The 24,270-nt window shown below is 41.1% G+C and overlaps 2 protein-coding genes across 4 annotated transcripts; one reads left to right on the top strand and one right to left on the bottom strand.

The window, feature by feature from the left end:
- Positions 1-979: 979 nt before the first annotated feature.
- CIBAR1 (CBY1 interacting BAR domain containing 1) lies at positions 980-14,266 on the top strand. Its single transcript, XM_081205333.1, has 8 exons — positions 980-1,117; positions 2,705-2,939; positions 4,542-4,610; positions 6,197-6,298; positions 9,416-9,520; positions 11,342-11,455; positions 13,217-13,336; positions 14,047-14,266. Exons 1-8 carry the CDS (start codon positions 1,086-1,088, stop codon positions 14,119-14,121), a joined length of 852 nt encoding a protein of 283 aa, XP_081061459.1. The 5' UTR covers positions 980-1,085; the 3' UTR covers positions 14,122-14,266.
- RBM12B (RNA binding motif protein 12B) lies at positions 13,186-24,117 on the bottom strand. 3 transcript variants are annotated; one of them, XM_081204586.1, is made up of 4 exons: positions 23,979-24,117; positions 21,305-21,353; positions 16,212-20,781; positions 13,186-13,322 (listed from the first exon to the last, which is right to left on the bottom strand). In XM_081204586.1, exon 3 carries the CDS (start codon positions 20,751-20,753, stop codon positions 18,462-18,464), a length of 2,292 nt encoding a protein of 763 aa, XP_081060712.1. In that variant the 5' UTR covers positions 20,754-20,781; positions 21,305-21,353; positions 23,979-24,117; the 3' UTR covers positions 13,186-13,322; positions 16,212-18,461. The 3 variants fall into 3 exon arrangements, with proteins under 3 accessions (XP_081060712.1, XP_081060714.1, XP_081060713.1); XM_081204588.1 differs by lacking the exon at positions 23,979-24,117 and having other exon boundaries at positions 16,212-19,788; positions 19,828-20,781; positions 21,305-23,957; XM_081204587.1 differs by lacking the exons at positions 21,305-21,353; positions 23,979-24,117 and having other exon boundaries at positions 16,212-21,298.
- Between the last annotated feature and the right edge of the window lie 153 nt (positions 24,118-24,270).

A 24,270-nucleotide genomic window follows, 5' to 3' on the forward strand; every position in this document is an offset into this window, starting at 1 on the left:
AGCCACCCAAAGACCATGTAAAGTTCCAGGCATCCCCAGACTTGGCCCTCCAGATGTTTTGGGACTACAACTCCCATCATCCCTAGCTAACAGGACCGGTGATCAGGGATGATGGGAATTGTAGTCTCAAAACATCTGGAGGGCCAAGTTTGCCTATGCCTGCACTACACCAGCCCAGATGAAAAAATGAGACGAAGAACAGCCCTACAGCCACAGCAACCTCCACTCCCTGGGTCACCTGCCTTCTCGCTCCAGGTCTCAAAATAATTGAGGATGGCTCTGCACTATCCAAAGACACAGTAGATGCTGCAGATATTGCAGAGCCCCCTTCCCTCATTCATCGTCCTCTTGTCTGTCCTGTGCGAGGTGAGGGGCTCATGTAGCTGGCTGGAGTGTTTGCAGGTCGCTTTGGATTGCCATGGGCGACATAAAGACAGTGACAAATAAACAACTGCGTTCAGGACAGCTCAGTTGGACAGCTCAGTCGCGTGGTGCTGACAATGCCAAGGTTGCAGGTTTGTTCCCTGCAGGGGCAGCTGCATATTCCTACATTGCAGGGGGTTGGACTAGATGATCCTCAGGGTCCCTCTTAACTCTACAATTCTATGATTCTGTGACTAAGGAATGAGAGCTCACTGAGGTCTGTGGTACGCCAGGCGCTGTTGGGACTACAGCTCCCATCATTCCTCACATCTCGCCACCTTATCCGGGGCTGATGGGAGTTGGAGTCCAGCATCATCTTGGAAATGCTCTCCCCACACCCCCTGCTCTAAAAGTACTGCCCGGAAAGGGCTCCCTTTTAAAATAACGGCGGTCATTTCCCCCCGAACTGACTCTGAAGGGAAGAGACGCGAGCCCTGCCCTGCCGAGGAGCGAAAGGGAGGCGAGCTCCTTACGCCGCCTCGCTCCCCTCAGGCCGGCTTTTTCGGGTGGGCGAGGCTAGGCCGCGCAGCCGGCTGGCTGGGTGGGCGGTCCTCGGTTTCCAAGGGAACCGGCTGGAAGCCGCGAGCGAGCGCGCGCGCCCGGGGCTCCTTCCGCTAACTGCCGCTGTTGTCGTCGCTGCGGCTTCTGCCGCTGCCGCCGCCATGTTGATGCTGGGCCGCGGGCTGGACGCCAGGTAACGGCTCTGCGGAGAGGCAGAGGGACAAGCTCCCCTCCGCCTTGGCTGCTGGCCGCAAAGCGAGGGATCTTCGCCGACCGGGGTCGGGGGGAGGCACGGCGAACAAGGATGCTCGCCTTGGGGTGGACGGGGGGACGCGCGATGGCCGCGCCCTCCTCCTAATTGGGGGTTTCGGGGAGGGGGTAGGTTTGACTGACTCGGGGATCCCCCCACCACACCCATACAATGGGTCCCCGGGTTTGTGTCCTAACAAGCAAGTAGTCCAGCCCCTTCTCTTCATCGCCTAGTGTGGCTCGGCCGCGGGGGGGGGAGGCACTCTGCACGCGCTCAGGAACCCTACGCGTATTTGCTGAAATCCTTCGGGGCGCGTATTTGGGAGGTCCCGCTGAACCTAAGGGGCCGAGGAGCTAGATTCAAAGCTCCGCAGCAAGTTCTCCTTGCGCAAATCCGAGCGCAATGGAAAGCTTGGAGGAGAAACGAAGCCCGGCCCCAGTCTCAGGCGCCCCGTCGCTAAAAGCACCCACCCCAACTTCGCTGTCGTTGCGCCTGCTTCGAAATCGCCCTCGGGCGATGTAATGAATGACTCATTCTTTTCTCCATTCCCCACACACTTTCTAGATACTATGGAATATGTGGTCCTTCTGGGTTTTAGAAAACGAGCTAAACTATTTTTGCAATGCAGCTCGAATATGTATTTGAAAGGTTTGTGCCCATAGCCAAGGTGGCGCAGGGAGGCAGCTCCCCCTCCCCATCAAGTAGAACAATAGATATACTGTACTTTGCTAATTTGGTTCTGCCCCCCTCCCCAAATCCTGGCTACGCCCATGGAAAGGTTTTTAACCCATCTTTCAGGGCACACAGCCCTCATGTGGTACCTCCTGAAAATACATTTGCAAAGTACACATGCACACCAGCAGCAGCATGGTTTAGCAAATGCAGACTTGAATAAATTTGTTTTCATATATTAATAGCCAGCATTGAAAAGGGCATACACCACTTGGTGGAATGCGGGGAGGCTGTTCCAAAGGTGTGGGGCCACAGCTGCGAAAACTGCCCCTAGTATTCACCAGTGTAACAGCTCTTGCTGGCATTCAGGTTTTTGAACCCTGTAATACTTGGGCATGTTCATACAGGTAACTGAAGACTTGCTCTGAATCATCACTGAACTCCCAGGGACGTTTTTATTACTTCCAGCAGATAATCAGATGTGGCATTTGGGGAATCCCAGGAGCTGGGAACCTTGGAACACCTATATTCCTATATGCTGTTCAAACTTGATGGAGGGGGCAATATACTTGAGAAAACTATAGAAGATTAACAGCAGCAATAGCTCAGTTATGAGCCCCACGTTGGGGAAAAAGATACCTTCATTGCAGGGGGTTGAACTAGATGACCCTTATGGTCACTTCCAACTCTAGAATTCTATGAATCAATGACATTCACCCTAAACACTTACCAATAGAGAGGGTTGTTTTTTCTTCTCTTCAAATGAACTCAGATCAAAATAATTGTTGTAGTATTACCAGAGTTGTTTAGGCTGTTGTCAATGTTGCCAGACCATAATGCTTTAACTTCTTTGTCTAGGGACAACCAAACTCGTCAAGTACGAGAATCTGTGTCAAAAGTGGAAAAACACTTTGGTGAATTGTGCCAAATATTTGCAGCATATGTACGAAAAACTGCCAGACTGCGAGACAAAGCAGATCTTCTAGTAAATGAGATTCATGCTTATGCAGCTACAGAAACACCAAGTTTAAGGAATGGATTGAAAAACTTTGCAAATGAGTTTTCCAAACTTCAAGATTATCGCCACGCAGAGGTATACAATGCACTTCATGGTGGAAAGTTTGTATTTTAAATTATAAGCCATTACTTTTATTTGCACTTATGACTTTATGCACTTAAGAATAAGAGGTTGGATCCAGAGTATGTTAGTTGTGCTAAGGTCCTATGAGACAAGTTAGTCTGAACTTTTTCACATTGATTTCAGGGGGATTCAAGTGCATCTTTTCTTGCTCTGATGCAGCCCAAGGAAACCACTGAATCCACTGATCAGCTAACAATATAAATACTGGGGAATTAGCAGCACCACTACCCCTTGCAAATGACCGTGGCCATTTTTGAAACTGTAGCTGCAGTGTACTCATGACCACCTTGAATCTGTTTTCATGAATTGTGGTATATAAGTATTTTAAATAAAATAAACTCCTGCCATGATGGTAAGAAACTTTTGAAAAAAAGGGCAGTCAGGTGTAGGCTCAAAAACAGGTTCTGCGTACTAAACTGATACTGCTCCTCTTTTTCCTGTTGCCACTTCCTCCCCCAGTTACAACACTGCTCTTCCATCTTGCCATTTTAAAATGATTATTCTGTGCTTATGTGCTCTTTTCTGAACTGTGACCTGCGTTCAACACTGTTGAGATGAGTGCACACCCTGCACATTTCCCCCTTAAAGAATGATACAGTTGCTAGTTGGGTTCTTAGGCTTGGAAAGGCAAAGACAGGTTGCAAAGCTGCTATGACTTGGAAATGTTTCCAGTAATCAAAATAATAAATGTTAGTATCTTGTCTAGATCTAATGCTACTCTCATGACAGCCGTTTCTTCCTGTTTTATTTTTGATCATCGTAATTTATAAGGTGCTTAAAATACTCCTAAGCAAAAGAGCAAAAAAAAGCACCTGCCTTATTGGCTTCAAATCTAATAAACACAAAAAGAAGAGGCGAGCGTTCAGATAGCAGGTGTCACATCATGATTTCACTTAATAGCCACTGTGGTACAAGATCCAAATTGCAGCTAGTCTATGAAGGTGCATGGAGACATCCTTGCTGTCTTGCATTTCTCAAAATGGTCATGTTTTATAGGTACACAAATTGCCATGCCATTTTCTGCTTTTCCCCCTCGTATCATCCAGCAAATTTTTCCTTGCAGAAATACCCCGTTTGAAAAAAAACTCATTTAGAAACTTTAATCAAATTGAATAACTAAATCTTCAGATGATGAGGGCAAATTTTACCAGATGGTACTGAAAGTTAATGACACATTTATTTACCTGTGTTTACTTTGGTCCTGCTTTATTACTGTAAATGGGAATGAGGGGGACAGTATTAAATGTTTTCTTTCCTACTATGCTTATTTTCTTCAATATTTCGAAAAGACAACTGTAAGTGTTTTGAGAGATGTCATTTGTATTTCAATTTATTCTTTCAGCTAAAAGGCATATAATTAATCAACTGTATTTTAAAGTAAAAATGCAGGTGTAATTTGTGAGATACTAAAACCAAAACTGAATTTTCTTACTGCCAAACTGTAGTATGTTTTCCCTCTTCCTTAGTTGTGTGTTTGAATTTTCTCAAAACCAGTTTTAAGACTGATTGCCAAAATTTAAAGTTAAAATAATACTTCATTGCTCCTCTTTACAGGTAGAAAGACTTGAAGCAAAAGTTGTTGAACCTCTGAAATGTTATGGGACCATCATAAAACTTAAGAGAGTAGGTGATGGATTTTGTTTTCCATTGCATGTTTATTTTCTTTTCGAGGAAGGTAAATAACTAAGCAAGTTCAACTGATGCGTCTGATCTCATAAATTAGTATTTCAGTAATCAATTGTTGGTAAATTCAGCAACAAAATGTCATATCAATAATTAAACTTTACATACCTGAACATAACACTAAAACCTAAGGTCATCCAATGAAGCAGAGTTAGACAGCTTCATGGAGGATATGGTTGTCAGTGGCTATGCTACCCGAATGATCAAAGTATGCCTCTTAATATTGATTAGAAACCACAGCAGGAAAAGGCTGTTCTGTTGACATCGTGTCATGCTTTTAGGACAGCACAAGAATGATGTGAATCAGTTAGTAATCTAGCAACCACATTCTGAACTAATGCAGTTTCAGAATCCTATTCAAAATGCAGCACCAGAGGCAGCTCTTGCGCTTATGAGACTGAAATTCAGAATACACACAGGTCCCGCTATCTGCATGCTCTTTATACCAAAATTCACTTATTCACACTTAAAGAAATATGCCCAAACCTTGCTATATGCTTGGCAGATTCACGTATCTGAACAGCAGCTTACTTCCTTGTATTTGGGGGTTTGCTACTCAGCAGTTCCCATTTTCTGGCAGAAACCATGGAGAGAGGGGGGGGAATGAGATCAGACGAATCAAAGAGCAAGAAAAAGCAGATAAATTAGGGAGCAAGAGAGATCATACAAATCAGTTTTTTGCTTTGTATCTCTTTTTCTAATTCACTGCAGCAATTTCAGGAAGAAACCATGGAGACATGGGAAAGAGCATACAAATCCCTCATTAGAAGTGTATCCATGGGAAATATTGAAAAGCTATAGGCCTGGAAGTGGGAAATTACCACCGATTTAGGATTGCCTCCCATGCATTTAAGATGATATTTTATGGAAAGATAGTGCAAATATTGCCATTAAGAATGGGGGGAAATGGGAGTTCTGTTTTCAATCTTTCGTTGCCAGTTATAAGAAGAAGCAAGTTTTTTTTCCTTGTTTTCTTTTACTTTATTATCTTTTATTTGGCAGTTGCATATATTCTGTGTATATTGAACTTTGTCATGTGATATCTGATTAAGTTTGTCTTGTATTAATCCTAGTATTATATGGATACCCACAGCATTTCTTGAAGATTAGAAAACCTTTTCTTTAGAAAATCCCATCTCTGATTATTTTTATTATATATTCATTTGTATCCTGCTTTACTACCCAACAGGGGCACAAGACGGCTTATAGATAAAATAGGAATTTCTAAGGACAGAAAAAAATCATTTAAAAAACCAACATTAATAGAATCAAAACTATATATGTAATCTAGTAGCATACAGATAATTTCAATAAAAGCACAGCACCAGTCCTGTCATTAAAAGCAGTTTCCAGTTCATAATCCTGTCTCGATTAGTAGTCTTAACTTCCAAGACCTGGTATTGCACAAAATGAATAGCTAGTGTGGTAAAACTGCTTTGACTTGAAGGCTAGTTATAAGGAACTCAAACAGAAATCTTTTCTGTAAAATCTTTAGACTTTGAGTGTGTCCCTGTATATGATTTCAGGAGGATCTCAAAGCAACTTTATCAGCAAAGAATCGAGAAGCAAAACAGCTCTCTCAGCTTGAAAAGACGCGTCAACGAAATCCATCAGACCGCCACATTATTGTATCCTTTGCAAACAAGTGTTCAGCAGCTTTCAAATATGCGCTTTACTAGATGACTGTTGCAAAATTTATGTGAGAGATATGCCTCTTCCACCTAGTATAATAATAATAATAATAATAATAATAATAATAATAATAATAATAATAATAAATTTTATTTATATGTATGTCCCTAAAGCAGTGGTTTTCAACCAGTGTGCCTTGAATGATGGTCAGGGGTGCGGCAGGCAACGCCGGCCTCTGTCCCTCTTTCCTTCCCTCCTCCTCCTGATCCCCTCTCACATCTCTGCTTCCTAAAGGCTTGCACAGCTGTTTGTTGCAGTGGCCCTGGCTACAAGCTCCCCAAGCGAATAGTGTCTCTGGGGCTGGCCAGGGATGCTGGTTGCCAGGAGCTAAGGCAGCCTTGGAGTAAGCAAGGGAGCTGAGCCAGCCAGTCCATCAGTCCTTGCTGTTGGGAGTGGGCAGACAAGTGGAAGACTGGGCAGGCTGGCACTGGCCTTGTGCTTGCTGTGTGCATGGCCTGCCTGGGAGCTGAGTGACTGGTGCTGAAGGGGAGCCCTTCTGCCATGCAGGCCCAGCAGCGTCCACTGCTGCGTCCTAAGGTAAGGTGCTGGCCTCATGTTCACCTTTGACCAGTCTCCATTGGGCCACTAAGACTGGGGACATCCTTTTCCCAGCCCCTGTGAGGCAGTGTGAGGAGGCAGCTGTCTTTGGGGCAGGGGAGTGCAGTTTAGAGACCAGGGGTGGCAACACTGACTGCCTGGAGGGCTTCCAGTAAGAGGGGAGAGGAGGCCGAGGGAACACCCCGCAAGGGAGGGTGTTTGAAAAGGGGTGAGAGGCTGCCAGCTCTGCAGGCAAGGGGTGACATAACTGGACTCCTGGGCTCCACAGGGGAGCTGCAGAAAGAATGTAGTTGGTCAAGGGAGCCGTGGACTCAAAAAGGTTGCAAACCTCTGCCCTAAAGTATTCTGGCTGATTAATAGCAACATCAGCAGATAACATTATTAAAAAGGAGTTGTCTACCAATGAAGCTCCTGAGAGGAAAATAATCTTCTTTCTTAGCTCCCTGTTTTGTTATAGGTTCTAGATTTTCTTTTTTAAAATCCATCATAAATTCATTTCAATACCTAAGAGACACTGGGAGCCAACTGAGTTATTTGTATATAGATACGCTTTTATGTCTGTAGAATACCAGTGTGTTAGCACTTTCCATAACTTAAAATATTTCATTTACTGCAAACTTCAGTCACAGGTAGGTCTTCTTTTTTGGATGAAATATCAGATTAAATTCTACTATTGTTAATTATGTTTCATCAGTTATTTGTATATCAGCATCCCAGCTGTACAAGCTACTGTATCTTTTTTACAATCATTATGGTGAAGCCAATAAACACCAGATGTCATCAGCTGCTCCAAGGCTCTGAGTTTGACAAATCATGTTTTTTTCTGGTAAAACAGCAGCTTGGAAAAGTAGATGAAGTAGTATAATGTAATGTTTATTACATTATTCTATTGCTTAATAAAATACATGCATGTGGTGGTCAGCTTGTTTTGGCTTCAAAAAAATTCTTAGAGAAAGGCAAAAATGCTAGAAATTCAATTATAAGAGACTTTAACTTCCTTTCTGGTGCAGGAGACAGTAGTGTAGCAAAGGTCTTTGAGATAGTACCAGGGTAAAGTGCCCTGAAATTCAGCTCTGACTTGGTTAGGTGCTTTTTAAAATTGTTCATTCACTCAACAGAAACCTTTACCATTACTTTGATCACTACAGCATTTTCCACACTATTGCCTTACATAGTGGGCAGACTTCAGTTGGTGTTATTTCACTCATGAAAGGCATCCATCAGAAGAGGAGGAAATCGATTTCTGGAGATTCCTCCTCTCTCTTTTGTCCCACAAAATCTCCTTCAGACTCCAAGCCTCTGGAGATTTGCAGGGGCTGTAAAGAGAAATTATTTCAAACTGCTTAACTGTTCCAATTGTTGGATGCCTTCCATCAGCACAGTAACCCCAAATTGTATTCCATCCAGAGTTTATGATCATCTTAAAGCAATTTAAAAAAATAATAATCCTTTATTGGTATTAGCAGCATTTTTGCATGTGAGCCATAAGACCAGTTATTTTCCAAACCATGGAAATGGTAGCTGTGATGCAGTGTAACGCATTATCTGCTTTGGAGGTCTGAAGTGGCAGTTACTGACCAATAAAGAGATCTTCGATAACTCAGAACTGTGAAAAGGGTGAGTTTCCTGTTAGGGATCATTAGGAAAGGGTTTGAAAATAAAACTGCTAATATCAGAATGACATTAAACAAATATATGGTGCAACTGCACTTGGGGATAATGTATACAGTTCTGATCACCTCCTCTCAATTAGGGTATTTTAGAGCCTTAAAAGTTCAGAAAAGCTAAGCCAAATAGTCATTGGGCTGAAATAACTCCCTGAGGAAAGGTTGCAAATGTGCGTCTTTAGAATGAAGAAAATTAAGGCAGTGAATTGGCATGGCCAATGTCTATACAGTCATGCATGAGGTATATAAATAGAGATGATGATGATGATGATGATGATGATGATGATGAAGAAAAAGTAGATGGAGATGGTTTTCTCCTCTCATTACTAGAACCCAGGGTCATCCAATAAAGCTGAATGGAGGAAGATTAAAGACAAACAAGGGGAGGTATTTCTTCATACAGCACATAATTAAACCATGGAATTTGCTATCACAAGCTGTTGCAACAGCCACCAACCCAGCCAGCTTTACAAGGGGTTTACACAAATTCATGGAAAATAAGGCTAGCTGTGATGTCCCGTATCGGAGGTAATGTTTCTCTGAATACCAGTTGCTAGGGAGCCCAAGTACAAAGAGTGCTGTCGTGCTCATATCCTCTTTGCAGGCTTTCAATGGGCATTTGGTTGGTCACTGAGAAAGCAGGAGACTGGACTAGATGGGCTTTGGTCTGATCCAGGGGAGCTCTTCTTATGAAATACAGTGGTGCACAGATTAATAGCTTTGTTCTGAGAGCTACCACAATAGTGGTTCATATTTCCAGGGCATGCTAATGAATAGTGTCTGTTCAAAATTATAGGATTAACATCTATTTATCATTTATATTTAAAGGCTGAAAGTGAATTACAAAGAGCTTCATTGGATGCCACGCGGACAAGTCGGTACTTGGAAGAAACCATTGACAACTTTGAAAAACAAAAAATAAGAGATATAAAGGTGTGTGAGTGAGTGTGTATACTGTAATATAAATCAACAAACTCTAAAAAAATGGCTCAGGGAAAGAGCCATTTAGATTGTCTATTTAATATTCCTTCACCATTTATTTTAACAAACATTAATCTGCTATTGGGGACCAACAGGTCCCCTTGTTCTAGCTAGAAATAAATACAATTATAATTTCTAAATGACTTCAGTTTCTCACAATAAAATTTACTTTATATCTCCTTTTAAAGTTTTTGTTGGTATATCAATAAAGCACAAAAACTATTGGGGTACATTGGACCCCATGTTGTTCGCTTAAAAAAAATGTACAGAGAGCATTATTTCTTTTGTGACGCAACTGGAGCAAAGCTATAAACCACCAAGTAGACAATCTTCCTTGTGCTATCAGGAAGATAGCAGTAGAGAAGAAAGCAGTACAAAAAAGAAGCCCAAGAACGCCTAGATGAAATGTTTGGTCATAGTATATAACAGAAGGAATATAGCACATCCTCAGGAGCAGGTTTGGGGGCTGCAGGGGGGAAGTGAAGGATAAGTCCCGTTCCACAAGTCTGCTTGCACAATGTTGAAGACAACCCATTACAAATAAGAAACTAGTGTTGCAAGTTTGCACTAGAAGAGTGTTTACTCCTGTGTCAATATAATGCCAATCTGAAGCAGAATTAACTCCCTAGGGTAAAATTTACTCCAGGGTTCAATAGACTGCTGTGGTGCTTTTTAAGGGTTTTGTGTGGGCTTGCACACGGAGGAATGTACAGACAAAATAAACTAAACAGAAAACCCACTCCACTGCTCTTGAAGTGGTATACTTACAAAAAAATGGAATTACAGTACAAGCAAAATGCAGACTTTTTTTAACTACCCAATTTTGAGACATTGCTGAGGATAGAATGGACTCGTTTAGCTTAGACCTTTGGCAGATTTACTTTCCCATTCATTTCAATAGGGATAAATTGAGACCTCTGATTGCTTAGTTTCAGAAATGGAAATGATGATGAAACATCACAGGACTGACCCCATAACTGTGGAGAACTATGAAGTAGCTCACATTCGCTAATTTTTAACTTAAGAAATATTTCAAGCAGCTGCTGGAATTCACAGGAACCCCAGTGGGGTACCAGTTTGCCCCAGTTTGTGGGTAAAATGAGGTGTCAGCTTGTACTAGAATGCTAAAGGAAAGTGTAAAAACTGTAATAAATGTATTTTTAGATAATACATGTTGGAGTGTAGTATCACAGCCCACTCACAGCTAGTTTCTACTTGTTATAAAAGTAGGTAAAGCTGTTCCAGTCTTGTGCAGAACTTTAAAAATTGAGGGGCCAGAGCAGTGAGCTTCTCGTTTAGTTAAGAATTTGGCCATGTTCCTAGCACTAACATGCTGTTTATTAATTGTAAGGAACAAGTAACTTTGTGGGTGATTAAACAGGAAAGTAATTCTTACCATGCAGCAGCTCCCTGAACAACAGAAGGGAAAGTGCAGTTAGGTTCAGATACGAAATGCTAAAACAGTGGAAGGCTTCTAGCCAGAATGGCAAGGGGTGGGGTGAGATAAAAGTATCTAGAGAAAGACAAAGTACTTGGCTGTATGCAGAAATGAGCTGGGGCTTCATTGACCTCATATAGGCCAATACAAGAAAAGCCTCGGCCTATGAGAGGCGGCCATTACAACTGCAAAGGGCTGCTATGTAATGATCCATATTCTTTTTATACAGCATTTATCAAGCTACCAGTCTTCATACAGTGACAGCCTAGTTAGTCTGCCTTTATTATAAATATAGAACAGTTACTGTAACACTTTCTCCCTTCATCTGTTTTTAGAATATCTTTTCAGAATTTGTAACAATTGAAATGCTATTCCATGGGAAAGCCTTAGAAATTTACACTGCTGCCTACCAAATGATACAAAATATTGATGAGAATGAAGACCTAGAGGTAAGAAACATGATGAACTTCTAATGTACTGCTGTGCAGGGTTGTTGGTTTTTGTTTTCCCTACACAATTTACACAATATTTAATGTTATTGAGGCATATATTTGGACCAGTTTAACTATGAGCACCTTACCCAATATGCACCCATTTGACCCCTTAGATCAGTGGAATTGGCACATAGTGTGGCAGCACCCACACTTTGGAACTCCCTGCCTATTGAGAAGCAAGCGCCTTCACTGTACTCTTTTCGGTGCCTGATAAAAACATTCCTGTTTAGACAAGCTTGACCAGAGGCTTAATTTTTTTTAATGTGTTTTAGTATTTTAACTTTTTATAATAATAATAATAATAATAATAATAATAATAATAATAATAATAATAATAATAATAATAATTTATTATTTATACCCCGCCCATCTGGCTGAGTTTCCCCAGCCACTCTGGGCGGCTCCCAATCAAGTATTAAAAACAATACAGCATTAAATATTAAAAACTTCCCTGAACAGGGCTGCCTTCAGATGTCTTTTAAAAATAGGATAACTACTTATTTCCTTCACATCTGAAGGGAGGGCGTTCCACAGGGTGTTTATGTTTTAAAGTAGGGTAATTTTTTCTTGATTTCACGATTTTATCTTTTGTAAATCGCTTTGAAGTTTTTTTACCATCAAGCAGTGCATAACTTTCATTAAAAAAATAAAATATCTAGTCCTTGTGCCATTGGCAACGCTTCAGTGAATTTCAGACCCTTAACAATGTGTTCAGCCGTAATGAACAAAATGAAGCCTGGGTTAGTGACAAGATTTAAGAGCAATTTTAGATCTTAACTAATTAAGGTGGAATATTTCTAAAGATTTCTTAAGGGAAATCTCACATGCCAGCCCCTGTAGTGATCAGCTGCAAGGCTTGGTCTGTTCTCCCTTAGGCTACCATTTCACTTCATGGTAAGGAATAGTTCGAAAAAGAAAAAGAAAAGAAGACAGGTTTGTAGCCGTAGAGGCAAACATTTAGCTGCATTTTATCCCCGCAACCTTGCCTCAGACATCCACTCCAGCAAGTTAAGTAGAACTACTAGAATTTATGCCAGTATCTGCTGGCCACAAGGCAGTAGCACACCTGTTTTCTAGTTGGAATGTATGCTAGAAAAATCCCGTGAGCTCTACATAGCAGGGCAAGCTAACCATTTTTTGGCTCCAAGCTGCAGTCATCCTTGGCAAACCCTCTGGAAGCTGCATGTGAGTTTGGCCCCGTCACACTCTTGCACATACACACAGCCATGCAGATGAGGTGAGGAGAGGGGCTTATTACCCCCTTTGCTCATCAAATGATTGGATGACCGAGGAGTAATCTGCATCCCCATTAGAGCACTAGGCACCATCCACTGCCTCCCACATGCTGAATCTTTTAAAAAAATAAATAAAAATTGCTGCCGCCACAATCAGTATTTTGCCGAGGGCAGAAAAAATTTCTTGTCTGCCGGATCAGGCCTCTGTTCTAGGCACCCGTACTGCACCTTACCTAGTTCTTGAGGAGCTTTATAATTGGACAAACTGTGAAACTTAACAGAACTGGCCAGTGTCCCATATGAACTATGTACACTCTTAAACAACACACTTCAGAATCATTTGCAAGGTGCTGAGGCTGTGGGCCAGACATGCACAGTGTGTTTCCTTGGGTAACAAACTGATATAGAAAAGGTTCACAGCAGGTAGATTTGAAAACCCCTGGTCTCCTGTGTATTCTGAACACCAACATTTATTTAACAGATGTTTCGGAGTTCACTTTATCAAACAGAACATCAGTCTCGTTTGGATATTGTCCGTGCAAATTCAGAGTCTCCCCTCCAGAGGACTGCTTCATCCAAATCTTGTCCTGGAATAGTTCAGGTTGGTTCGAAAGCTTGAATGCTTTCCTTAGCTACATTCCATGAAATATTATTAATGAATTAAATTTCCTCACTTTCTGATTTCCATCAACATCTTCTCTGGCCCTTTCTCCTCAGAGTAGGAAGACCTTCCTTCCTTCCCTCCTCCCTCCTGAACTTTTGTCACTGCTACTTTTATTCACTATGCAAGCAATTCCTGGTGCTGACATTTGTTCAACCAAAGGTCTATGGTACTGCAACAAAGCAGGGCAGCCAAGGGAGGAGGAGCTGTTTAGACCAGCAACTTTTGACACCATCCACCCACCTCTCACTCCACCTTCCCAAAGGCCAATGTCTCGCTTACCCGGCTTTGGGAAAACAGCATGGAAGCTGACGGGGGAGTCAAATATGAAGCTCGCTCCCACCCCACACGTGTGCTAAGGCAGTGTACACTGCGGCCTGCAGGGTCTATATCAAATTACTCTTGCTGTCCATTTGGTATGAAAGTTGGCCTGCCTTCGGTTAGACTTTTACAGGAAAGCTCACCTGCATATTACTCCACACCTACTGGATCCTGTTTGAGCGTTATATGATCACCTGGCAAGCATACACCCATACTGTATACAAAAATATTTTTTTAAAAAACAAGATACTGAATATATTTTTAAATGCAGATTGACTTCATTCAAGGCTAATGCTTTTTTTAAAATTCTGATGTCATATTCTGTGTAGCAGATTTCCAGAAATCCATTGAAAAAGGAGGAGGAAGATGAAGAGTATGACAATGAGGATGAATATGAAGATTAGCAGTAAAACCACCAAGGAAGAGAGCACCTTTGAGACTAGAAAGTGTTTCCCCTGCAAATTGTTATTTTTCATTGTGTTGCTGCTCGGTGATGGACACAATTAAGACTATTCATTTAAACTACAGTAAAGAAAGAACTGATCACTGTTACCTGACAATTATGATTTTTTAATGGTATAAAATTTAATGGTCCACTAAAAGTAGATTCAGCAATATTAAAGCTATGTCAGTGAGTTTAGTTGTGTTTCAAGGGATTCAGAGTTCCATAATTATGGAAGACCTGGATAGCTCAATTGGTTAGAGCATGGTACTCATAACGCCGAAGTTCTATCCCCATATGGGAAAGCTGCATATTCCTGTACTGCCGGGGGTTGGACTAGATGATCCTCAGGGTTCCTTTCAATTCTGAGATTCTATTTCAGAATACATTTTGACTTTTCATAAACTACCTTTATAGAAAAAAAAGCCCCAATCCCTAGCAACCAAGTTAATCTTCCGTTTCCCAATGTATGCCGAAGCATGGAAGCAAATTAAGCAGCTGGTGAAAATAGACAGCACTGCTTTGTTCAGTTCACTTTATAATCTAGTGTTCTCATAAAGGTGTCACAAAACATTCCAAAATTTTCATTCTCCGACTTATCATATTCATGGAGTGTTAAATTGGGTGGCTAGCATACAGGCTTATGTGCCTATTCTTACTTGAGGTCTTTCCTAACATCCTGCCCCTCAATCTTTAACTTTCTTATAGCTGCATCAATGCAGATGATGGCATAAAATCTGCATCAATGCAGCAGTTAAGCTGCTTCAGTATTCTTTGTGAAAGTGCCTTCAGTATTACAGAACTTCTAATTTACATTTAATTTTATTTTCCTTGTAATTCCTATAGGGATACAAAATGCAAGGCAGCTGATATTTGGGGTGATTTATTTTCTTTTTATTTCAGATGTGAGGAACCTTGGCCTTCCAAATGTTGCTTCTGCTGGCTATGCTTGCTAGGGCTGGTGGGAACTGCAGTTCAGCAATGTCTCAAAGGCCAAAATTTCCCCACACCTGCCAATCTTTCTTCATACCAGCATTTCTGCATTAATTTTTTATTATCAGTATTATAAAGTCTAGTCTTTCTGCATGAATTTCAGTTCTGTCATTGACTTTAAATACAACTATATTATGGCATTATCTAAGCCACTGGGAATAATTACAATAAATAAATACTTGTGTTTTTCACAAAACAGCATTTTTCTTCTGTCAGTAATTCTTAACTGTGGCCTGCAGAACAGAGATGGACTTGGAATTATACAATTAAGAGGGTAAAGCTGGGAGACTTTTCTGAAGGTGCCAAATGTATCACTCGCCTGTAAAGGAACCATAGTGAATATTACAACCATCTCAGTCATACGCAGGACAACCAAGCAGCAATACTCACCTCTCACTCATTCGTAGCGTACTATGGTTATGTCGTGTACTACAGTGGAGTGTAGGGACAATTGTTAACCCTCCAAAACCACTGGGGTTGCTGTACACTCTTAACAACCATTAGAAATGTTTTTTGAACAAACAAAGCAATTTATACTCCATCCTCAACAGTTAATGTGTTCAGTTGTCTTGAAGTGATCTATCTTCCCCCTACCCCTTTAAATTTAAAACAAAAACCCCACACTAAGTAAGTTATCAAGTCTATTTTGCACTTACTGAATGGGTAAGTAAAAATAATTAGGTTCCATTCTTTTCCAAGTTTTACTTATACACACACACCCCTACAAAGCACTGCAGGGGTCAGTTGGACCCCAAGAGTAAGGCTTCTGCTCCAAATTGTCCTCGGCCTGATGGAAAGGCTAACACTCTCATAGTTCAAACTTCCAAACACTGCTTTCTTAGATGTAATGTAATCAATCCTAATACATGCATGAAATCGGAATCTGCATGTTAGAACTATGCGATTATAGATTATACCTGTTCCATTAGTAGCAGCCCAGCCTAGGCATTCTGGGGGTACTGTTCCTGACAGCCCAAGGGGAATTTAGATTAACATAGCCAGAACCAATATACTTGGATAGTTTGTGTGTTAGACTACAGTTTTTAAAAAATCTCTTACTAGGTAAAAATTTAAAGGTGTCCTCTGTCCCCCAAATGTTGAATACTGTCAAAATTTGTATGTGATGCGTAATTCGCCAGCTTTTCAAGCATCCATCCCCATGGTGGCTTCAATGTGAAATAAGATGGGTTGTCTGAAGAAAATCGTTGTCTAAAGAAAAACAAACCAAAACAATGGCATGCAATATAAAAAAGCAAAGGAGGGAAATCTGGCCTTCTAGATGATGTTGAACTACAACCAACCCTGAACTTTAGCCATACAGGCTAAGGCTGATAGGAGTTAAGAGTCCAACCGGTTTTACAAAGTAAATGGGGATTTGCTACCGGCTAGTCAATACATCACAAATGGTGCTGAAACTGGCAAATATCCAAGGAGAGGAATAAACCATCGCAATAGCAATTTGCCAGAGGTTTGTCAAGCTTTTCGTACCAGTGAGCACATTTTGAATTTTGAGAGTGTGCTGTGGGAACCAGTCACAAAATGGCTGCCATTGGGGACATGGCATAACACAAAATTAGACTAGAAACCCCATCAACCTTAGGCTTACCACAAGAAGTCAGCTATGCCCTGCTGGACCTGATTGTGAAGAACACCACAATACTGAATATACACTGATGCTGTTGCTGTCTAGTAACAGGGAGCACAGCTCAATACCAAGAAAACTATACAAGGTGGCCACACCACGCTCATTCTCATCTCACAGAAATCACTATTTATTTCATAAAATTTATACACTGCTTGATTAAAAAACAAATCTCAAAGTGGTTTACAAAAATAGAAAATGAGGAAATCAAGGAAAATTCACAACCGTACTTTAAAACATAAAAAGTTTAAATATTAAAACAGAGGTAAATTACCTCGAGGTAATACTAAAATTACCTCAAGGTAATACTAAAATTACCTCAAGGTAATTTAGAAGGTACTGTACATTTTGCCGCATAACTTTCTTTCTGGGAGGGCTAGAGACCTGCTTTTTTCTGAAAATGAAAGCTAAGACTCTGGGACACTTGCCTGGAGACACATACAAAATCCTTTGCAAATGTCAAGATTGATGACCCCTGCATTTTAATATTGAAAATGCATTATAACCTTGAAAAGTAACTCCATCTAGTAGTGCTTCCTCAATTTTCATTGTAGGTGTGCAGTTGAAAGTAGTCTCCACTAAATATCACAAAAGACTGCAGTTTGAAGAAGACCCAAACAAAAGTGTTGTGCAGAGATGTGGAATAGAAAATGGCTAAATTTCCTTTTTTCAAAAAGATCAATCAGGAAGCTCGCTGATACCAACATCATGGGAGTTGAAGTTTGGGGATAATACAGCTTCCCTTTAAACTCTTGCTTTTACATATTAATCCAAGCAGCATTTTCATTCAAGGGACCGTTTGTTCTTCCCTGGATTTTTTTTTAAAAAACTCTGTAAATCAGTAGTATGAGGACACCCAATTACAGTGGTACCTCGGTTTAAGAACTTAATTCATTCCGGAGGTCCATTCTTAACCTGAAACTGTTCTTAACCTGAAGCACCACTTTAGCTAATGGGGCTTCCTGCTGCCGTCGCGCCACTGCTGCGCGATTTCTGTTCTCATCCTGAAGCAAAGTTCTTAACCTGAGGTAATATTTCTGGGTTAGCGGAGTCTGCAACCTGAAGCATCTGTAACCTGAAGCGTATGTAACCAGAGATACCACTGTACCATTATTCAAAAATTTGGGAAGCCAAGTGGACATGAAAATATGTATCTTGGGTTGTTTAACCAACAGCCCTAGAACTTCAAGAGATTCAACTATCTTCTAGTAGTTCCAATATATTTCCTGTATAGCCTGTGATTTGTACAATTTATAGAGGAAGACACTGCCAAACTACAAGACTGATTCTTATTAGGGCTGTCATACGCTAATGGGTGTAAAAAGGCAATATACAAATTAACCATCCACATATTTCATTTAGGTACATTTATTTTAAAAGAAATGCTAAGCTGAAATTAATAAAAAAACATTCAAAATGCCATTGAATGTTACAGACAAGAATCCAAAACTTGCATTCAACTTATTTATATTCAAGAGTAACTAACAACCTATGCTTTCTAACAGATGCAACTGCACTGCATCAAACAGCTTTCATTTTAAAGCAATTAACTATTTACAAATAGATGGATGTTTTGTCATCACTTTCCAAATAACAAAAACACAAATCTAGTTTTATTCTATTAATACTGCAAACATCTTCACTTTGCCTCCTAGGCATTTTCACATCTACCCAAAAGTTAAACTAACTTTGCGGTTGCCAATTGGCCTGTCATTTAATTCATTAATAGCAGCCACTGCCTCATTATAATTCATCATGGCAAGAATAGCTTCACCAGAAGACATTCCATATTCATTGCGCAGAATAGAAAGAGATTCTGGTATGATTTTATAACCGTGGAAGAAATCCAGAATTTCATGAGGAGAAGCTTGGAACGGTAAATTCTTTAATTTAATCAATGTGACACGATCTGAGGCACCACTAGAATTATAGTCAGGCCTAAAATGCCCTTCTTGAAAACGACGAGGAATGCTGTCACCAGGAGGCCCTCTAAAAAGATCAGATGAGCAGATAAAATCATCAGACGGGTGTCTATAATTAGACAGGTGCTTTAAGTTCCCATGCAAAGAGGATCCTTGTGAACCACTGGGGTAAAAATGTTCACTTCTTTCATATGTATGGAGATTATCCTGTATCTTTTCATTTGATGTTGATGAAATATTAATACCAAACTCTTGCATTTGTTCCTCAGAAATACATCTTAGGAGTACCTCTGTTCCCAAAAACCGCCGGCGATTTAAGCTTTCAGCTTTGCGGGCTTGTTCTTCAGTTCTGAAGTTGACCAATGCTTCCCCAAGTCCGATTCCTTTGTCATCATAAAGCAAATAAATGTCACTGTTATCAATATTAAATCCTGCAAAGAACTTCTGTACTTCAACATTTGTCACATCAAATGGAAAGTTTCTGACATATACGCAGGTCTTTAAGCCAGAATATTCATCTCTATCACTTCTTTCATTTGCATGGTGCTGTCTTTCTGGTGGTACTTTTGCTTCAGAAGATCCAGTTAAGAACAACAGCTTTTCTTTTGAAATGGGAAAGATGAAAATCGGCTGGCCAAGCAGTTTATCCTTGTGAAAGGTCAATACAAACTCATACACCTTCAATGTGTCACACAGCAGAATTGCATCTTTCGTCGTTGCATCGCCTTCTGGCTTTAAAAATAAAATAGGACTGGCAGTCACACCTGGATGCCCAAAGAACTTTATCAAATCTTTCTTCTCAACAGTAGGTTGGAGATTTTTAATGAGTATATAATATTCTCTGTGTTGAGAACGAGACTGTGTCGTAAACCTCTGTTGTGGAGACCTTGACCGTGTGCGTGCCGTAACCCTCCGTGGTGGTGACCTTGACCGGGTGCGTGCCATAACCCTCCGTGGTGGTGATCTTGACTGGGTGTGTTCCCTTACCCTCCGTGGTGACCTTGACCGGGTGCGTGTCCTTACCCTCCGTGGTGACCTTGACCGATGGTGTGCCTTAACCCTCCCTGGAGACCTTGAATGGGCACGTGACAACCCCCTCCCCACAGGAGACCTTGAATGAGTACGTGATGTAATCCTCCCTGCAGGAGACCTTGAACGAGTGTGTGCCATAACCCTCTCTGGAGACCTTGAACAGGTGCGTTTTCTTGAGGACAAATAGTCTGGCTCTGGCTCTCTTCGTGAATGCTCTCCGCCTGAAGAAAATGTTTCCTTATTCGAATAACTGAAATGTTTGGTATTGACAGGACTGCCAATCTTTCCACCAAACTTAATCCATGTTCCTTTACCAGAGGTTCGTACGATAATAAATCTTGAACCCATATACTCTCGATCACGCTGAAGCCCTTCCGTGGCATCACTTAATGTTGCAAATTTTACCACAGCGTCTCCATTATTTTTACCATTAACTTTTCTCATGGCTATTCCCTCCACTTGCAATCCAGAGAAGAAATTGCGTACATCATCTTCTGTTGCAGAATAAGGCATACCACGTATAAATAGGTACACACTTGGAAATGGCTCTTTCTTAGGCTGATTATAGTTTGGTTCCAACATATCTGTATCACTGTTTCGAGATCCATTTGAACGGAACTCATTCCCCAATGGATCCATGGAACTACAGCTAGATTGATGCATTCCTTTATTAATGGCTGCAACAAAATTTGAAAGATTGCCAATTCCAGATGCGCCTGAGTTAATGGAACCTGCCCGTCTTCTCCTACTAATTTCTATTATAGTCTGCATTTCTGTCTTGCTGCTAAGAAAGAACTCTATACGTGAATCCTTGATAAATCCTCCAGAATAGCTCATTGCTTGTCGTGCATCTTCATCTGTTGCAAATATAATGAAAGCTTCCCCCTTTTCTCCTCCAATGATATGCACACCTCCATCAGGAATATTCAATCCTGAGAAGAAGCGGCGAATATCTGCAGAACCCGCAACAACAGGAAGCCCCTGTAAACGGATGACTACCGCCATTCTGAGCTGAGCCCACAGCAATAATCACCTGTGGACAAAAAGGTATATGTGATAGCAAGCCTTTAGTACACTGGGAAAGTTAAGTGCTACAAAATAAAAAATAATTCCTTCATCTGGAATAACAAACCTATTTTAATTTGAAAGTTTATACACTATTCAATCTGAAATTCCGCACTGTTCCACCAGCATTCCCCATTTTAAAAGCAACAATATCAAACATCACTCTTCTTACAATCTATAATAAGACGTAGCAAACCTTTCACAGAATATATTCTAGACAACTGTGGTCCCATGTTCTTGCCATCCAACAGCAAAAGCCAAGAAAGATCTATGATCAAAAATGTCTCACAACTCTCTAGCAACTTACACAGAAATCTTAGATTTTCAGACATTTATGTTCTATCAGTAGAACAGCCCAACTCATAATGAATCAAATTTCAGTCATCCTTGCCCCATGATCAGGATATTGAATTGCACATCTTTTCCAGTCACAAGCCTGGGAGAAAAAACCATCATCTCAGACAAAAGAAGCATTAAGCTTTGAAGCTTACCTTTTTTTTCCCTTTAGAAGACCTGATAAAGTCTGTGAAATCAATTTAACTGTGGAAAGAAAATGAAACATTATTAATGGTCAAGAAGCAGGTTTACATACTATGCTGTGTTACTGTGGTATATTCATAATCATGGTCAACATTAGTAAGAAATCAAGATTGGTATTCTTGTGTTAAAATTATTTCCCAGTCCAGAGAGGCACAAAAATAAAAAATAACCAATCTCAACTGAACAACGTTTTGGCCAGAGTATCCATTTAAAACAGATTGCAACAAGTGAAGAAAATAGTTTGAAATCAGTCTTCAAAAGATCCACAGACAGTTGGGTGGAAGAACCCAAACATTTCACTGCCTGTAGTTATAGAAAACTGAAGTCCCACACAAAAATAGGAGTCGGCAGTTGTTCTTAAATTCTTTTCAGAAGAGGGTGACAAGATGTTCGCCTGTAGTTTAATTCGTTGTTGTAAAGATGACCATATTGGAAGAAAAATCCAAAAATTAAATAAATTCAGGAAAATATACTGCTTATGCCCATTCCAATTTCACCACGAATGCTTGTCATTCAACCACAAATCCAGAATACAATATATTCTATGATATCTCTTTAGAGCACTAAAGCATCACGAAAGTTACGGCACTCAAATATACTGACTACATTCATAAAACAGTTTCATGGCGCTTTCCAAGCCAATCTTTTCACAAATTCCATAAAATACATAAATATGAAGCAACAGAAACTGGGTAGCCCAAAACCGGAGGTTCAACTGAGTTCAATGAAACCTACTCAAAAATAAATGTCCGAATTATCTAGCATATATAGGAACGGTGCAAGAACCCAATTCATCTATAACTGATCCACACGACCAAGAAAGCAAACTATGAAATCTTATTTACTTTAAACTTGATTTCAGTAAAGTACATAGAAAAGGCCTACTTTCTTTCACCCCCTCTGCAAAGATCATAGACCACCAATCTGGAAGTTTCTAACAAGGGCTTTTTGAGAAGTCTGAATAGTTCTCTAAAAGCACTATCAATATCATACTGAAATCAATGGCAGTATTCTAATCAATGGGGATTAATAACATCTCATTACTCAAAAGGCTAATATCAAACATTCTTCTTATATGTTGTTATTGTTGGGAAGCAAGAACAAGAACATAAGAATAGCCTACTGAATCAGGCCAGTGGCCCATCTAGTCCAGCATCCTGTTCTCACAGTGGCCAACCAGATGTCCTTGCAAGCAGGGCATCAGTGTAATAACACTCTAACAATGCTAGAAAACCAGCTAAAACTGTTCTAAATACTCCTAGGTAACTCAAGATCTTACACCAACACCATGGATAAAATCCACCATGTTTTTGCGGTTTTTTTTAAAAAGATAACTATAAATTCTTTTTCAGTCCCAGCAGAGACCTCCAAAGCAAGTAGACAAGTCTTCACCGCAAGGCAAGCTTTTACTTCTAGAGCCCCATCCCCCAACAATAACAAAAAATGAAACAAATATTAACAATTTACTGTAGCAACTCTTGGTTATCAGGTGTGGACAAGGCATATAAAGATTTAGATGAGTAAATAGAATTTAGATCAAAAAACAACTAGGGAAAATGGAGAAGTTGCAAAGTGTTTTGTATAGCCACAAAATAGTTATTCCCAATTAAAAAAAAACCGTAAGTGTACTTTACTCCTATGCAGTCCTTGCTGAGAAAGAAGCTAACACAAAACAAGAATATAGATTCCTACCAAATCAGGCACTTCTAACTCCTATCCTTAACTGTTCATGATAATGACATTACTGGAGTACTGTAGTGTCTAGGCTATTCCTTCCCAGGGATTGGTGCACGATAGAACTCAGGGATATCCTGACAGAGCAAAAATATACTTTGTACAGAGTATGTGAAGTGCAGAGAAGGCATGTCATCCTGAGCAACTAGCATTCTTCCTTTTTCTCCACGTAAATGCTGGCTAGAAGAAATCACACCACCACAGAACATTTCTTGGGCAGCCATCAAGAACCATTTGTTAAAACAAGCTGTGAATGCGGCCGGCATCTCCTTAGTCCTCCGTGGTTCTCCCATACCAGTTCATGTACATTCCAATGCACTCCCAGGGATGCCAGAGGCAGAAAGGTCCAGTGGGTTCCAAGGGATTGCTATTAACCAACCATCCGAGTACGCGTGGGAGAACAATAAATTCTGTGGCTAAGAGGACAAAAAAGAAAAAGAAAAAACAAAAGCCATGATGACCGTCACCGGGCATGAACTGGAATCACCAACCGGATCAGCCACTCCTAAGTCAGAGCTGTAATTGGTCCCCACGCCGGAATGATTTCCGTCCACACAAAAGAACTGTGTTCGTTTGAAGGCAGCATTATTCTGTCACCGCACCTACTAAGCCTGAGTGGGGAAGACATAGGCGCGGCCCTCTCCCTACAAGCAGCCACCAGGATCGCCCCGTCACCGGCTGCCCGCGCACCACTGAATACCTTTAAGTTATCACCCACCGGGGTATCGCTCGACCCCTTTTACCACAAGGGAGAGAAGCACAGTAAGGGGCAGGAGGTGTTTCTGCAGTTTAAGAGACTCACTACCGAGAACAGCCAGGCAGCTTACCCGCGTGCCAACACAAACACGCGTGTACACATACACACACACGACACCCTTTAGCGCTACTAACCAGGCCCGTGTGGGGCGAATGGACCCGGAGAGCGCCCAGGCTCCGCGACTTCCCTCAACGGAGGGAAGGAAACAGCGCAACCGCTTTGCTTTTGCTGCTGCGGGAAAACTCGCCAGACCCAACGGCGCGGCCTCTTCCGTACGGCCTCGCCACGTCCGCAAGCGCGCCTCGTCGCGGCCCGCCCGGCTACACCAGCTGAAACACACGCGGTACTCTCTCGCCTCCAACAGCAACAACGCTACTCTCCCCTCGCTCTGCCTCACAGAGGGTGAGGCCCAACTGCAAGGGACAA

Source organism: Podarcis bocagei, assembly GCF_964188305.1.
Source record: "Podarcis bocagei genome assembly, chromosome: 8".
NCBI classification, from domain to species: domain Eukaryota; kingdom Metazoa; phylum Chordata; class Lepidosauria; order Squamata; family Lacertidae; genus Podarcis; species Podarcis bocagei.